Source organism: Chionomys nivalis, chromosome 26 (genome assembly GCF_950005125.1).
Source record: "Chionomys nivalis chromosome 26, mChiNiv1.1, whole genome shotgun sequence".
Classification (NCBI taxonomy): domain Eukaryota; kingdom Metazoa; phylum Chordata; class Mammalia; order Rodentia; family Cricetidae; genus Chionomys; species Chionomys nivalis.
In genome coordinates this window covers 18,536,442-18,554,224 of record NC_080111.1, presented here as the reverse complement: position 1 = coordinate 18,554,224, position 17,783 = coordinate 18,536,442, and the positions used below count along the sequence as shown (strand labels likewise).

Sequence of the window (17,783 nt, the reverse complement as noted above, 5' to 3'; positions counted from 1 at the left end):
TTTTCTCCCAGTCCACAGCTGTAAAATAATGCCTTCGTTACATTGCTCTCAAGATTGTACCTGGCCGCTATGCATGGCTGCCATGCATCTTGATGAAGCATTCACATTTTAACCTGCATGGCCCCCACATCAGGTCCAGAGTCAGCACGCTCACAAAGAGTCTGCACAGAAATGCAGAAAGACAGTCAGCTTCAGCAAAGCAGAAATTACTATCCTGGACAAAAGAGCAGCATTGCTCAGAGTCCAGTTGGGGATCACTTCTGGGGAACAGGTATGTCTGGTTAGGCAAGTGTGCAGAGCAATGCTCTTCTTTGCCTTCAGCTGCATGCAGGGAAGGGAGAAGATAGCCTACATGCCGCCTGCAGTTGAAGTTCCCTCTGGTTTTCTTCCTGTTTATTTTTCTATCAACTACGCAGAAAGACTTCATGACCTTATGTAAGTGATTTCTGAGCAGCTGCAGAAGCTCAGCTTGGCTGCCAACGGGAGCCTCCATTCCTGCTCGGGCAAGTGATTTTGAGATATTACCCAGGCTCTTCTTGCCTGAGCAGTTAAACAGCAACTGAAAACAGAAAGGGGCCGCTTGTGTTTTCCTCCTTTGTGGAAACTATTTCTGCTTCAGCAAGCTTGCCTTTATTTTAAACACTGTCTTAGCATTCATGTCTGCTGCCACACTTGTGGTGATTTCTTTGTATTAGCTGGAGTTTAAATTACCTGCCAAGAATTCAGTGAGAGTCTCTTCCTGAAGATTTCATCTTGAATCACAAAATCAAAACAGCAACGCTGTCCTGTAAGAATGCCTGCGAGGCAGTACTTAACAACTCAAGGAGAGTCTTCTCCCTCTCTGCGTTATTTCTACAGAAGCAATATTTGCTCCACTCCCCACTTCGCTCTCAATCAGTCAGCTGCCTGTCTCCTAAGGTCACTGTGCTAGGCTTCCTCCTGTGTTCCTTTCCCCTCTTCTATCATGATGGTGATGAAGAAGCAAGTGACTCCTATAATCAGCAATAGATTGTATTTACAGATTGCTCTATAGGTCATAAGGTATGTACGTATGTTGTGTGTTATTCAATCTGGGTCAAAACAGGTAAGATATACTATGAAACCAAGGTAAATTCTTATTATAAACCTTAACTAAGCAAGAAGGGAGCACAGAACCAAATGAAATATCTAAAAAAAAAAGGTCCTCCCTTCAGTTGCTCATGCATGGTTCTATTGAACAATACACAGAAACATTTCCCTGTGGCTGGGTTCCCGCTGCTGGGAAGCTTACAATATTAGACAGGAAAAGGAAATTCTTGTAAAGAAATGCACAGGAAAGGACATCCCAAGGCTGGGGGGATCCCAGAAGCGCCTCTTGGATGCTCTGGTAGCTGACATTGGCCTTAAGGGATGAGTAAGATTCACCTGTTTGAAATGAAGGAGGAGAACATCCAGGCAGACCATTGAAACCGCATCTTCAAAGGGGACAGATGAGAGGAACGCGCTCAGATCCTCAGAGTGCCCGGAAGAGATGATCCAAGAACACACACAAAGCCAGAAAGGGTGCTTCAGAAGGAGGCAGCAACCACAAGAGAGAGTTCTAGGGGACTACAGAGAGTTTAAAAAACTTGCTCTGTGCACACGGTTTGGAGTCTACAGCATTTGCCCTGGGAAAACCCAGGCTTTGATGGCAAAGACCGAGTCTTCATTTAAAGGCTGACTGTTTCTACAATCGGGATACTAAATGATCTGCGAATTTCGCAATTTTTCCACGTTTAAATTTAGAGGCTTTTTAAAACTTGAATGAGGAATGGAGGCTTCTGAGCAGAGACCGCTCCTGGAGTCGCTGCCAAGGGCAGTCTGCTAATTAGAACATCCATCCCCGGCAATGCTCCGCTGCGGATCAGTGCACTCCAGTCAAAGACTGACATCTCTTAAACAGTGATTGCGTCTTTTTAAAGGGTGAACATCACATCGTAAAAGCACAGAATATGTTACACCACCCTCAGCTCATAGCAGCTCTCAGAATCATGCAGCGGCCTATAGCTTCTTCAACTCACTTGCGGCCCTCACCCCCGTGTCCTCCTAGGCTGGTAGGCGCTCAGGCTTAGCCTTGATCAAGGGCCCCGCATATCTACAGGGTCGGTTCACATTTCTCTTGGGATGAATTTTCTTGAGAAATATTGGAAAGTTTCTCTTTTAAATGGTTACTCCATCTGGGTCATAATGTAAGGAGAGAAAGAAACTGAATTTTCAACGTGGAAATGAATTTGAAGCAAATAAATTTCACAGCGTGAACACTCGCAAGCATTCATTTCCGTTTCCTGCCGGGTTCCGAGTTTTCTCCACCGAAGACCGCGCCGACTTGATGGGCTCCTGTCCCGGCATGGAACAAGAGCCAAGCTATGTGATGGGCTGCCGGGTCCTTCTAATTCGATCACACTCTGATGAGGGGAGTGAGGTGGTTAAGAAAAACACTTGGTGGAGCCCTGGGAAAACATGCTCGCTGCAAATGGTTACCAACAGGGCTGGAGATGCAGCTCAGAGCTCAGGGCGCTAGAATGCACCAGGCCCTGGGCTCTGCGCTTCCAGCACTTCGGAATGATAACAGTAACAGAACATCTAACAAAAGTCTATCATAAAAACTGTCATTCGATGTAAAAGGCCAGCCAGGTCCGAAGGCTGGCTAAGAGCCTTGGCAGAGAATCGCTCCAGTTCCCAGCATCCACATGTTGGCTGGCAACCACCAGTTACTCCAAACCCAGGGGCTTGCAGGCCCTATTCCAGCTATCACAGACACCAGCAGGCATGCAAGTGGTGAACATTCGGGCAAAACACTAATATGCCTAAATAAAAATAAACATTTTCGGAATTGTAAAAATATATAAAAGTCACCGTCAAGTAGCGATCAGTCTGTCTCTTGCTTCAGCCGGGTGACCTGTGGCCACCAACACCTTCCTGTATGAGTAGCAGGAAGTGACAGCTGGAGCAATGGTCCTAACTGTGGACTCTTCTCCTCGAGCACTTTGTGGTATCTTTCAAGTCAGCTGCTCTTCTTCCTCAGACCTCTAAGAATTTGCTCAATTCACCATCATGAAATTTCATCTGTTTCCTACAAATATTATGGAAATTGTTACAGTTTGACTCCGGTTACTTGAGGCAACATTTCCAGAAAACTTGAGGCTTATGCTAAGGTGCCCAGAGCCTATGTCTCTATAGTGTGAGGATGGATACATTGTAACTGAAGAGCAAACCAAGCATGCACTGCCTCAGCCCTGATTAGCTGAGGCCCTGCCTGTGAAGAGGGCGTAGCAGGGACAAACGACAGAGCCAGTGGGACAAACAGCCTGTAAGTGACGCATGTGATAGCCCTGATATGCTACCTGAGAATATTATCCACGAAGGTGGCCCACACTCAGCCTCCCTGAAGTAAGGACTTGAGGTTATCCATATCTGAGAAGCCTAGCTTCTCACACTGGACTCTGATCTGGGATCATTTCCTTCAAGAAGGTCATGCAGAACAGGTTCCTGTTTTGTAATAGTCAGATAAGAGCCATTAACTGATAACAATCTGCTCCCAGCTGGGCACAATGGTGCAGCCTGTAATCCTACCATTCTCAGAGGCGGAGGCAGGCAGATCTCGATGAGTTTGATGCCAGCCCTTTCTACTTAGCACACCAGCCAAGGCTACATAGTGAAACCTTGCCTCAAAAGAAAGAAAGATGATAGATAGATACATAGATAGATAGATGATAGATAGATACATAGATAGATATATGATAGATACATAGATGATAGATAGATACATAGACGATAGATAGATACATAGATACATAGATAGATATATGATAGATACATAGATGATAGATAGATAGATAGATAGATAGATAGATAGATAGATAGATGATAGATAGATAGATAGATGATAGATAGATAGATAGATAGATAGATGATAGATAGATACATACATACATAGATTGATTGATAGATAGATAGATGATAGATAGATAGATAGATAGATAGATAGATAGATAGATAGATAGATGATAGATGACAGATTGATGCAACTTGCTAAGCATGTTTCTGCAGGTGGCCATAAAGAAGTTGAAATGAACCCTATATTTAATATATTTTTTATTGTTAGGTCCAGGGGGGTCTCTCAAAGATGGGGACAGACCACCAAAGTCAAATAAACCAGAAGCAAACTTTATTCCAGGAAAAAATAAAATAAAAAATCTACATGGGGCACAGCTAGCTGAGACCACAGCCAGAAATATATTTTGTAAAGCTGTGGCAAAGGCTGGTTTCTGAACTCACCTTTTTATAGTAGGGGCACCAAGCATTAGGTCTGAACAAAGGAATTTTTACAATCTCGAGGTAAAACTCAGATAAGATACAGATTGCCTTACTTTACAATCTGCATTAAACTAGTGTTTGTACTTAATCTTTTGACTTTCTTGGTACTTCCGGGGGTGTTTACTGAGCCCTGTGTTCTCCCCTTTGATGCTGCCAGTTTCCCATAGCAGGGAAAATGTGTAACTTAGAGGTTCACAACTCAGGTGACATTTTGCCACCAGCACGCCATTCTGACAGCCCGTAGATGTCCTTCTGGGGCCGATACCCTCCCCTGCTCCCTTAGGGCCATAGTCACGATATAATGACATTTATTGTCATCTCTACACACTTTCTACTTTAACCAGACAAAAACATACTGCAAACAGAAACTGCGGCATTTGTCTCCGTACAACCAGTGGGCTCTCTCACACATAGTAAGTTTCATTAAAACCCGTCTGTTGAGTGGAGACACTCAGGGTCTTGGAGGGAATGCGGCAAATCACTGACAACAGAAGGAGGGGTGTGACTGGAAGTCTTTGCTTGAGAAGGTTGACAGGCATGAGAAGGGTACCCCAGAAGAGAAGACACTTAGGCTGGGCCTGGAGATCCAGGCCTGTGAGAAAGGGAAGGCAGCGAAATTCTTGACACCTCAGTCAGCACAGCATCCCTTGGGACAAATGACAGTGGGGCGAACTGGGGTGCTTGGAGAACATCGTACTGACCCAGGCACAGGCCAGAACTGAGCCGGTACACAACTGGATGCATAAGAGTCGGAATAGGTGCAGAGCAGCTGCATCTGAAAAAGGACTTAGGGCTGGAGACATGATCGGCTCAGAAGTCAAGAACACTTCCTGCTCGTGTGGAGGACCATACTTCAGTACCCAGTATCCATGCCGGGCTCTCACAACACCATATAGGTCCAGGGAATCCGTTGCTCTCTTCTGGCTCCCACAGACACGTGGCACACACATATGTCCAAAATAAATAGTAATGAACGTTTACCTTTAAGGAGTGCAGAATGACCCCATGCTTGTGGCTTGCACGAATGATGGTGGCAAAGGCAGAAGCGTAGCTCCTCACTGCGGCTGCCAGTTCCCGCTCAACTCTTTAAGAACCTTGACTCGAGCCAGCCCAGGGTTCTTGGCTTCAGAAAAGAATTTCAAAAGGAGCCACTATGAAACAGAGTTGGGGTTTAAAACCAGACAGGGGACGAGTGAAGCACACCAGAGAGTGTGGGTACGCTTCTCGAGAAGAATGGCCAGTTATTAAAAGGCATTTGGGGCATAGATTTTAAGCAAGGGGATTGAGAGGAAGATAAGATGAAACAGACTAAAGCCTGGGTATGGTGTTCTCATGGGAGAGTCGCAGTCACGTGTCTTAGCAGTTGAGATACACCATTTTGGTGACTCTCATGCTACATCTCAAAGAACTTCCAAGAAATGTCCTTTTTTCTTTTCTCTTTTGACAAGTGACTTCTGGTGTGCTTTGGAGGGGGCTACAATCTGATAAGGTAAAACCAGGAGCCCCCAGAGCTACACAGGGCATTCGGGGGTATGCTTTACTGTAAATGGGCCTCCAGGTGAGATTCCCAGGAAAGTGTAGGTTCATAGCTGGGAGGAAAGGGGGGCCTTGTGCAAAACTTAACTGTGTTAGGATCCTTGTTTCCCAGCTGGCAAAAGGCTTCAGCCAAACTCCAGAGTCCATTTTTCTTCTATGCCCCATAATTTGCTGTCCTGCCTAAGGACAGGGGAGTCCTCATCCCTAACAGTTAGAAACTAAGACAGAATCTGCATTGGGGGAAGTTGGTGGACTCATGTGCATGCTGTTGAGATTTCTGGTGGACGTCCAGGTGAAGGTATTCAGGAACCAGCTGGACTTGAGCTGAGAAGTGAGGGAGAGAGAAATGGGAGATTTGCTTTATGTGGCTTAGCCCTTAGTTTTCCGTAATTTAATACTACGCCTTGCGGTTTACATTGTGGGTGAAGACTCCTTGAGTTGGGATTAAAAGTTCTCACTTTTATTGGTCATGTAGATGCGTAGCCCTTGAAAAGTTCCTGCAGCCCAGTAAGCCTCTCCCCTGATGTAGCAATCCAAATTAGACCAAATCCAACCGAATTAGAAAAAGCTCACATTTAATGGATACAAACTCTCCTGGGTGGCTTTCCAGACCCCCAGAGGAGATGAAAAAGGAAGACCAGAAAACCACGTGTTTTTTTTTTTTCTGGGGAGGGAAGCAGTTTAAATACCCCGTGGGAGTGGTTTTGAGCATCTCAGGGGATGAGTCATCATTTGATAGGCTTTCTCCAGGGTGGAGTCTGGACTGAGGCAGGGAAGGGAGCTTGGGGTAGAGCTTCCATCCGAACATCCAAGACTCTTTGGATATATGGATGCCAGGGGCTAGAGTGAAGCCTTCACCCAAACATGCCAGACTCTTTGAATACATGGATACCAGGGGATGGGGTGAAGCCTTCACCCAAACATGCCAGACTCTTTGGATATATGGATGCCAGGGGCTGAAGGATGAAGGAGTGAAGCCTTCACCCAAACAGCCCTCACGAGCCGCTTGACTCCAGGACATAGCTCTTCCCCACTAGGAACAGTGACAGTTAAGGAAACATGAAGAGACTGTCTCACAGTTACTATTAGTGTAAAGAAACACCGTGACCAAAGCAACTTGGGGAAGAAAGGGTTTGGTTTATACTTCCATATCATTATTCATCAAAGAAAGTGAGGACAGGAACTCAAACAGGGCAGGAACCCGGAAGCAGGAACTGATGTAGAGGCCATGGAGGGTGCTACTTACTAGCTTGCTCCTCATGGCTTGCTCAGCCTGCTTTCTTATAGAACTCAGGACCAGCAGCCCAGGGATGGCACCACCCACAATCCTCCCCCATCCATCACTAATGAAGAAAATGCCTTACAGCTGGATCTCATGGAAGCGTTTTCTCAGATGAGGTTCCCTCCTTTTAGATAACTCTAGCTTGTGTCAAGTTGACATAAAACTAGCCAGGACAGTGACATTAACCTTTAGTCTGTCTTCTGTATCCTATGTAAAATGAATGGCACAGAAATAATACTTTTCTCTTCCACTGCCCCAAGCCCATGCCTCCAGAGGCTACCAAACACATGCAGGGAAATCCTTATTGCCCTTGTATTGGAAAGGGTCTGGGCCTCTGGACCAATCCTTTTTAGACAGCTACAGTGCCCTGTTTCCATGGTGATAGCGACTATCTCTTCCTCTGTCTTCCCAATCTACTTGACTGTAGTTGGTTCTCTCTGCTTTATAGATATTAATTACGATGAGATCATCTTTGTTTAAGAAACCATCTACAATAAATTTTTAGAGAGCAACTCATTGTGTTTTAAAACCCCAGTTTATTTGTCTTTAAGTAGCCTGCCCTGAAATTCAATACATTTTAATTCAGAGGCCACGACAACAGTGGTCCTCTGAGAGTTACATGATACGTTCACAGTTGAAGCTCTTCGTACTCTGGTATCTATTCACCAAAGCTAAATGGGGAACTGCTCATGGAGCACAGGCATTTTTAACATTTCCGGAGGGAGTGACTTTTCACCACACAGCTTCCGGCAACCAGGCATGAACGTGGCAAAACTTTCACAAGAGCATTCGTCTTGTGTAGAGAATAAGGAGTCAAATTTTAATTCGAGGGGCAGTGTTAGAGAACTTACCATCAAACTGGGATACCCACTAACTGCCTCTTGCCATGAAGGCAGTGTCTCACTCGCAACCAGAGAAGCTTAAATGATGCATGGCAAATATTCTCCGAGAAGCACAAAAACTGGTCATTCCTCCTAACATGCTAAACAGATGCGGTACAAAGCCGAAGGATGGTGATGTGTTCAATAAAAAAAAAAAAGCCATAGAATGTTTACTTCTTGAGCCAAACAAAGCTGCCAAGATATTTTGAATTGTAATATCAGACCTATTCTCTAATATTTTAATGCCCAGTATTTTAACTGAGGCCCCTGCCGCCCTAACTAATCATGGGTGACCCAGTCTCCATGCAGTTACTCAGATCCGGGGTGTTGCCACGGGTGGGCACAGGTGCTCTTAGGAAGGGGGTGATACTTGGACAGTTGAGAAAGCACACCATCTTTGCCTGACTTTATTTCTCTTTGATTGGCAGGTAGGAGATCAGATCATTGAGATCAATGGGGAAAGCACAAGGGACATGACGCACGCCAGAGCGATAGAGCTGATCAAATCCGGAGGAAGACGAGCAAGGCTGTTGCTGAAGCGGGGAACCGGACAAGTCCCAGAGTACGGTGCGTCCCACACTTCCCCTCCCCTGTGTTCTGCTCTTCCCGTGTGTTGCAAACGTGCAGACATTCGGGTTTTTTAATATAAAACTACATCTGTCCTCTACTGCGACCCGAATAGGTATTTACTGTCAGTAGACAGATAAGCACACATGTTGACTTAAGCCCCAGATGTTTGTGTGTGAACCCCTTCTTTAGCTCATGAAGCTAGGAAATGTGTAACGTAGCGAATGTGTGAGCTCACAGGGCACGTCTGAGTGTGCAGGGAGAGCCGGCACCATGTGTACGTGGGAGCCTTTCTAATGAGGCCAATAGGTCTCTGCTCATTTGAGTCTGCAGTCATTTCCCAGTTTCTCTCTAAAACATCACACGCTTGAGACAATCCTATGGGATTACTAAATTGGGCCAGGGATGAGCCAGAGCCAATCTTCAGGGTGTGATATTTGAAATGCTAACTTCAGCTCATTCCGTGGCTGCATTTGCCTGGCATTTAGGGGTTGTTCAAAAAAATCATTCCGATGCTGTTTTCATATGAGTTTGCGGAAGGTTTTTTTTATTTTTTTAAAAAATAAAACAAAGTATTTAGTTGGCGGCTTGGTTACAGTTTCAAAAAGCTAGTCCGTTATCATGGCGGGGGTGGCATAGCAAGAGCATGGTAGCTTGGCACTGAGCAGTATCTGAGGGCTACATCCTGAGCTGTCGGTGGGTGAAGGCTTTAAAGTACATTCTAAATCATTGTTTGCTTCCAGTAGTCCTTAAAGTTGTTATTTCCCAGAATCCTGATTACAGGCATCACTCACAGTGTAGATGGTAGAGCTGGCACAACTGATCGATCCTCATACCAAAAGCTTCACAGCCCGAGCTGTCCTGAGAAGTTTTTATAATATAATAAAAATTAATATAATATAATAAAGGAAATACTTTATTCCATGTTCCCACACACAATGCTTGGATCTAATAAACTATTTTTAAATATTGACAGCAGCAATAAGCATAGGCTTGGTAAATGATACCAACACTAATAAACCCTTTGTGAAGAATTTGAACTGCTAGACTAGAATGACTTTGTGTACTGAAAGCATCGACAACACCAAAGAAACCTGGAAAATTCTGCCACTTCTGAACACACCTCATTTTGAAGGTGTTTCACTCCATGCTGAGACTTGGCTATTATCTAGTGAGGGATTTCAAAGTTACTACCGCCCTTAATACCCTAACAAGTGAATCGCTACAAAGTTACTACCGCCCTTAATACCCTAACAAGTGAATCGCTACAAAGTTACTACCGCCCTTAATACCCCAACAAGTGAATCGCTACAAAGTTACTACCGCCCTTAATACCCTAACAAGTGAATTGTTACAAAGTTGCTCAGTCAGCTTCACTGCCCTCGGCTTCCTGCTCCTTTTCGAATCCCTTGTTCATACTTTCCACATCTGTGGCACCAGCTGCTTGTCTACCATGAGAAGGTGAAGCAACCCTGCTTCAGACTGATGCCTCGTGTCCTGTCTGCATGAGGAAAACATGATCACATAGCTTTGGAGCAGGACAAAACCTAAGACCCTGCCAACATCGCCTCATCCTTCACGTCATCCAAAACAAGCGGTTGAGTTAGACTCTCAAATTAACCACACGGAGAACCTTTTAAATGCATGGGCACACTTTCGAGGGTGTCCGTACCGATATGATTAGCTATTGTGATATTACAGATTTCGCTTTGAATGTATGCTTTTCTAAAATCCCCAGTTACACTTGCCAATGATCTTGGCACTTCCCAGCTGCCCTTCTAAGGTGTGGACTTTGTAAAATTAGCTTAGAGATGATGACACAAGAGAAGGACATTAGAGTGGAGGGCTGCCCCTTAGGGAAGTGGGAGAGCAGGCACAAACTAAGCAGACCCTCAGCTCTTCGGGACACTTAAGCTGAACAGTGGGCAGTGATGTGTGAGCCGTGACAAAGATCCAGGGTCGGTTCTTCATCTTGGATGATAACGCCATCAAATGGTTTGCTGGAATTTTATAACTAATGACAGGGCTCAAAAGTTCCCGGGTGACTCCTTCGCCCAGATATTTGCTGAAAGAGCTTCCGGGGCAGAGACTATTGCTATACAGACTCATAACAGAGTCATGTGGGACAGAGAGAAAATTCAGGCAGTTTCTGGAGGCATCAACATACAGGCTTCCTCTTTTTCTTTTATTTGGTTAACTTTTTTTTTTTTCATTTATTTTACATACTGACCACGGTTTCCCCTCCATCCTCTCCTCCCATTCCCATTCCCATCTCAATTCAGAAGATACAAGCAGGGTTTAAGCAGGAGGACACAAGTTGAGCAGGACTAAGCTCCTCCCCTTAGGGGCGGGGCCAGGTAATCCAGCACGCACTGGATACCGAAAGCCTGCTAAGTGCCAGAAACAGGTCCTGATCTCACCGCGAGGAGCCCCAAAAACAGACCAAGCCACACAACTGTCACACACATAAAGAGGGCCTAGGTCGGTCCCGCGCAGGCTCCCTAACTATTGGTTCAGAGTCCATGAGCTCCCGCGAGCTCAGGTCAGTTGTACAGACTTCCTCTTGTGCTCACACTGGCCCTCCCCTAAGTAACCCAGATGGTACCTCGCTCCAAGCAACAAAAATAGAGCACTGGAAACAGGGAGTCCATTAGCAACTCACGGCACACGATTTTCACCAGGGTTGGTCATGCAGGCATCCCCTGCCTAGCACATCCCAAAACTCTAGACCCCCAGGAGGAAAGCAGATGTGGAGTACAATCGCATCATTTGTATCCGCCGGTTACGGAAGTGAGACGCGCTCAGCGTCCGCGCTCAGCATTCAGCACAAGGCTCCTTATTAGCATAGCGGATGATTGACAGCTGTGTTCCCAGCGCAGAGCCACCGTCAAGAGCCGGCATTCCCGAGCAGAGTGGTCTCTGGCCTGCTGTGTTAACCCGGCTCTGCATCAGGAGCAGACCAAAGAAGAGACTACATTCGTGGCTGCGGAAACGATCTCAATATACACAGTGTCCACGGCCAAGAAAGAGGTCCTCCAGCATCAGTATGGAATAAACCACATCATGAAACCAGATCAACCAGGATGCATTTTAATAAAATGCTCCCAAGAACAGGATAGCGGCAGTAAGTAACAACACAAGAAAACACTCGCATTGACCAAGAGATAAAATCAAGAATATAATCTACTTTGTCGAGGAACAGCCTAATCACAGGAAAATGACATTTTCCTTGTCAAGTGTTGCTTTAAGCCTGTGTGTTTCCTTTGTTTGCCTTTCAAGATCCTAACCTTGGCACACTCAAGAGAGCATTGAAGGGAGTTACCAGGGTCCAAAGGAGGCATGTTTAACTTCTCGGGGCTTAAGCTGGCCTAGGAAAGACTAACGGAGGATGGGGAGACTGGGGAACTGTGGGTGCCAGGTTTTAAGCCATTCCACTCGTCTTCCGTCTGCTACTTATGGAACTCGGGATTCAGGGCAGCTTTGAAATGGAACCCTTATCTGGACTTGAGGACCTTGTCAAAGAAAGCTGATCCTGGGCAAGAGAAGTATGGAGCAGAGCTCAGGTTCTTAGGCTGATCTGTGACAGAGAGATAAACACAGGTACAGCTGGAAAGAAAAAAAAATCAGCAAAAGCAATCTGTCAGATCATTGATTACCAAAATCGGTGTGACTCCAAGTGAGCTGAGGACGGGAATAAACACGCTGCCAATAAGCCAGCCGTAAGTAATTACCATAAGGCTGACCGCCAGGTGTCGCAGCAGCCAACTCGGAGGCAGAAACCGCAAGTGCCGCCGCACAGGTCACGGCTCAGCCCCAGCGGTGGAGCGGCTGCGGAGGGTGTAGATGATAAGGACTTTGAAGAGCGGCTTTCACAGTCAAGCCCTTGAAAGAGGAACTCCGGAGACAGGCACTTCAAGCGTAGTCCTCGGGATGAGAATTTGTTGATTATCAACTGAGCGGCAAGTGTGAGTGCTCCAGCCCCCGACGTGACTCTCAGCCACTGGCGGGAATAAAGACGCTCCCTCCACCCCGCTGAGAGCTGAGAGGTGAGCTCCCCAGGCGTGTGCTCGCCGCAAAGGTAGCTGCTGTTCAAACTAATCCTAAAGAGGTTAGGACCAGGGGAAGTAGCATCCTGGCGGTAAAACTGCTCAGGAATAAATTATCCAAATTAGCTCCCTGCTTTGAAGTGCAGGTGTCCTTCATTGGCAGTCAAGGCCCGTGTGCAAAATGGACACACGCTTGATTTGCAAACTAAACCACCTAGCCAGAGCCCAGGTCCGTGTGTCCTTGGATTTACAAGAAGAAGAGGAGGAGGAGGAGGAGGAGGAGGAGGAGGAGGAGGAGGAGGAGGAGGAGGAGGAGGAGGAGGAGGAGGAGGGAGGAGGAGGAGAAGAAAGAGAGAGAGAGAGAGAGAGAGAGAGAGAGAGAGAGAGAGAGAGAGAGAGAGAGAGAGAGAGAAAATCCCAGACTATTTCACACCTAAGTCCCTCGGGTCTATTTGCTGTTCCGAATGAAGCAAACACACTTCACAGAATTTGTGGCACTCTGCCGTGCGCTCTCCCAGAGAACAATGGGGCAGCTCTTTAGCTCTTTATGTGGAGATGACTAACATGCTTCCAGATGCCAATGGGAGACCCAGTGATCTGAGGAGGCCGCGCAAGAAAGGATGGAGCAGAGCACTCCGCCATGAGCACCCAGCAGCCAGCAGCACCCGATGTCCACGCAGAGGGAAAGACAGCCAAGTATCTGAATTATGCTCCTACCTACGCTTTCCAAGTGACCTGTGTCTCTGAAGGTTTTGACTCGATTACAAGCCCCTGGGAGATGAAACAACTGTTCTAAGGAGAGGGTAGATGCCTCTTGGGTCAGTTGCTGCCCCTGGAGGAAAGAATGGACTAAATATTTGTGAACTTAAAGTCTCCCTCTACCCAATAATTATAATGTCGTAAGACAATCATATCAGAACACCCTGTGGGCAGAACCGGTCCCCCTTCTGCTGCTCCTCTGCTCATTCTTCTCCAGGACACGCACTGACGAATATCACGAGCAAACCTTGGTATTCTCGTCGGTAATCACGAGCAAACCTTGGTATTCTCGTCGGTAATCATTTGTCCAGGGTTCATTTCACTCCCTAACCAAAGACAAGCTCCAGGAAATGTGTCTTTACCAAAACAAATATTGTATATGGGACAGATCCTGGAATTGATGTCATTGATTGACCATTAATCACTTCTCAACTAATTCAAGATTCACTGAGGACCTACTATGTGCACAGCACCGAAGGTGAGACTCGGGACTTCCCTCAGGGAGCTGACAGTCAAGCCATGAGGACCACATGTAAGGGCTGTTTCTAACAGTGTGGCAACTGAAGAAGAGGCCCTCAAGAATCTGCTGTCAAGAGACCAACATTGGAGCACTGGACTGAAGTCTCACGATCCAAAGGAGGAGCAGAAGGAGAGTGAGCACGAGCAAGGAACTCAGGACGGCGAGGGGTGCACCCACACACTGAGGCAATGGGGATGATCTATCGGGAACTCACCAAGGCCAGCTGGCCGGGGACTGAAAAAGCATGGGACAAAACCGGTCTCGCTGAACATAACGGACAATGAGGACTACTGAGAACTGAAGAACAATGGCAATGGGTTCTTGATCCTATTGCATGTAATGGCTTTGTGGGAGCCCAGGTAGTTTGGATGCTCACCTTAATAGACCTGGATGGAGGTGGGTGGTCCTTGGACCTCCCACAGGGCAGAGAAACCTGCTTGCTCTTTGGGCTGAGGAGGAAGGAAGACTTGATTGGGGGAGGGGGAGGGAACGGGAGGTGGTGGCGGGGAAGAGGCAGAAATCTTTAATAATTAAATTAATTAATTAATAAAAAAATCAGCAAGGAAAAAAAAAGAATCTGCTGTCAAGAAAAAATTAGAATAGGCTCATTAATTATTCATAGAATTTAATAAGCACTTCTAGAGCATTAGCAATTCTCGAAGAGTACTTGGCCTCTTTGGTCTGTTAAGCGTTTCCTTTGTAACAGTCCTGCTAATAACTTGTACTTTCTCTGAAGGAAGGCCTTGGTGAGTCTGGGTGAGCCTCCTTCAAATCCTGATCTGAATTCCGGATTTCAGACTAGCGAGCCAGAGTAGCTCTGATACATTTAGTATTTGTGGCTGTGTGGCTGGAGCCCAGAGAACTGTCACCAAGTGCTGAGGTCACCAAGTGCTGAGGCTCAACTTGCTTGTCTGCCCCTGATGAAAGGCAAAAGGGGAGCTGCTACGGCTTTCCCTCCCAACCCAAGACGATGCTCCCGGGAGCCAGGAGTGGCTCCATTGCCCTGGCAGTATTTGTCTGCCTTTTCAATAGGGCAAAGGGTGGTTTGCCTCAGTAATAAATTCTGAAATCTAATTTCATCTTCTGGCATCCACGGCTGAGCGCATCTATCTTGTCCACAGGCACCTCCACAGATCACTCAGAAACACCTGTGCTGAGTACAGGACATAATGAAGCACCTGAGGGCCACCACGCTGCACCTTGAGGTGACCCTGGTATATACTGACACATGCCAACACCACCGCAAGTCCCCACCTGTTAGACTTCATACACTGCAAAAATCAAACAAACAGAGAAACAAGTAAAGGTCCATCCTCCCTTAAGCCAAACCCAAATCCACCCGTTTTGAAAGGTCAGTGAGCCAATGAGGTATCTTTCTCAAGCCGCGTTGAGAAGAATCCCCTCGGGTGTCTAAGAAAAGCTAAGGATTCCTCCTGTCCAGCATCCAGCCCGCTTTCCTCTACATAAAGCTGAGCCTGACCACAGAAGTCCAAGAGCAAAGACAACTAGATCAGGGGAAACACTCCTAGATACTGGGAGAAGCAGCTGGACCTCAGGGAAGTCCCCAGATCTAGACAATGTTTCCTACATGGCAGGGAAATTGGGGATAGGAAGATGGAGGTCTAGGAAACTCAATGCTTGTTGATAAGAGGGAAAGATAGCAAGAGTAATCGTGGGCCTGGTGGTACTGGCCTGTAATCTCAGCTACTCTGGAGGCCGAGACAGCAGAATCACAAGTTCAAGGCCCAATAGTCTCTCAAGCAGGCACAAGGCCAGTGTGAGCGATTTGGGGAGACTCTGTCTCAGTATGAAAAGTGGGGAGACACATCTAAGGCTGTAGTGCTGTGGGAGGGTACCTGCATGGCATGTGTGAGGTCTTGGGTTCACCCCCCAGCACCACACACACACATGCATGCACACACGCATGCACACAAACGCGCACACAAACGCGCTCGCACACACATGCACGCACACATACACGTGCACACACACATACACTCACGCGCACGCTGGCACACACATGCGCTCGCACACATGCACTGGCACACACAAACGCGCGCACACACACACACATGCTCGCACACACGTGCTCGCACACACACGCGCTCACGCACACACATGCACGCACACATACACATGCACACGCACACACATACACACACATGCGCGCACATGTGCACACACACTGGCTCGGACTTTGAAATCCACAGTGCGTCTTCTCTCCCTTCCATGCCTCATAAACCCTCTGGAGATTCTGAAGGAGTACATTGGCTCTGATTTGTTTCAGGATTTATTACCTCTGTTTGTGTATGCATACATGTTTGTGTGTCTCCATGCAAACGTGGAGGTTGGCGGACAATTTGTGGCTGTGGGGATAGGGCTCGGCTTATCAGGCTTGGCAAAAAGTCCTTCTACCCAGGGAGCAATTTTACAAGCTCACACACTGTGTTTTTAAGTGTGTTCCAGCATATAAGAGGCCTTCGTGTCCTGGAGATTGCTGGGTGTCTATTTTCCAACTCCACTGGGAAGGAGGAGCCTGCATACATCACACTGTGTCCCATCAAGGCCCCTCCCCATTCTTAGATCCGGCTGTTGAAACAGACATGGAAAGGGACTCTCCGTGTTTTCTGTCTCCTGCCTTCTCGTCAGTCTGAGCATGGTCTCCGCCCTGCTTGTGAACTCTGGCGGAGTGGCTGGGTAGCCTGGCAGTGTTGAGTCCAAATGAGTTGCCAGCCCCTGAGCTCCACAGGACAAGGAGTCGGAGCCACACACCAAAGCTCTTTTGATTGCTCTCTGGTTTCCCACGGTCCAGAAACACTGGAAATATTGAGATAGCGGAGAAAAGGTTTTGCTCTTTATAGAGGATCTGCCAACAAAGCCCTGCTTTCCTGTGCTCAAAGCGAAGTCGGTGCCCATGACACCTTCATGGTAGGTCTAGCCACTGCACAGCCAGCAACCCTGCATCTCAGAGCAGCGCTTCAAAGGCATGCATACTAGCTTCCCCAAGCCAGAGACCTGCCAGAGGCCATGCTTAAACCAGAAGATTGTGAGTCCCAGCCTGTGTGTGTGTCTGTGTGTCTGTGTGTGTGTTAAACACACATGGGTGTGAGAGAGCTAAGCGTGTGTGTGTGTACGTGCAGAAGAGAACATCCAGCATCCTGATCCACCTCACTCTTTTGAGACAAGTTTCTCCTCTACTTCACTCCAGGCTGGCTGCCAGCAAGCCCCGGAAATCCTCCTGCCTCCGCCCCACACAGTGCTGGGGTTACTGATGCCACAGAGCCACGCCTAGTTTTCTGCCTGGTCCAAGCTCAGGTCTCCAAGCCTGCGAAGCGAATGCTGTTAGCACTGGCATCCCTCTCCAGCCCCTAGACTCAATCTTGTAATGTTTTTGTTCTTGATTCAGGGTCTCATATGTCCCAGACTGGCCTTGGACTCACTCACTACGTAGGCGAGGACAACCTTGAACTTCTAATCTTTCTGCCTTCGCCTCCCAAAGGCTGAGTTTACAGGTGTACCACCATACCCTGCTTTTGTAGTTTTGGGGATCAAACCCACTTTACAGATGCTAGATAACTCCACCAACTGATCTGCACCTCTAACCTTAAATTATGTTTCAGGTTCATTTAAGCACACAGACAGTTTAAAAGGAAGGTACAGCTATTTCCCATATACCTCCTGACCCCGCCCAGGCACCCACCCCCCCATCAACATGGCCTGTCACAGTGGCTCTTGTTACAAGCTCTGAATCTACACACCACCCCCCAAAGCTCACTGTTGGCTTTAGAGTTCACCCTGAGTGCTGTAATTTCTCGGGGATGGAACAAATGCATGATGGCATCTGCCCCCCACCACAG

The 17,783-nt window shown here is 47.1% G+C and overlaps 1 protein-coding gene across 9 annotated transcripts in view; it reads left to right on the top strand.

Moving 5' to 3' along the window:
* Positions 1-17,783, top strand: part of Magi2 (membrane associated guanylate kinase, WW and PDZ domain containing 2) — a 1,220,672-nt gene that overhangs the window by 1,166,632 nt on the left and 36,257 nt on the right. For all 9 annotated transcript variants that reach the window (XM_057758561.1, XM_057758559.1, XM_057758560.1 and 6 more), the window contains one exon: positions 8,463-8,601. In XM_057758561.1, the coding sequence (XP_057614544.1) occupies positions 8,463-8,601 (139 nt within the window). The remainder of the gene's footprint in view (positions 1-8,462; positions 8,602-17,783) is intronic.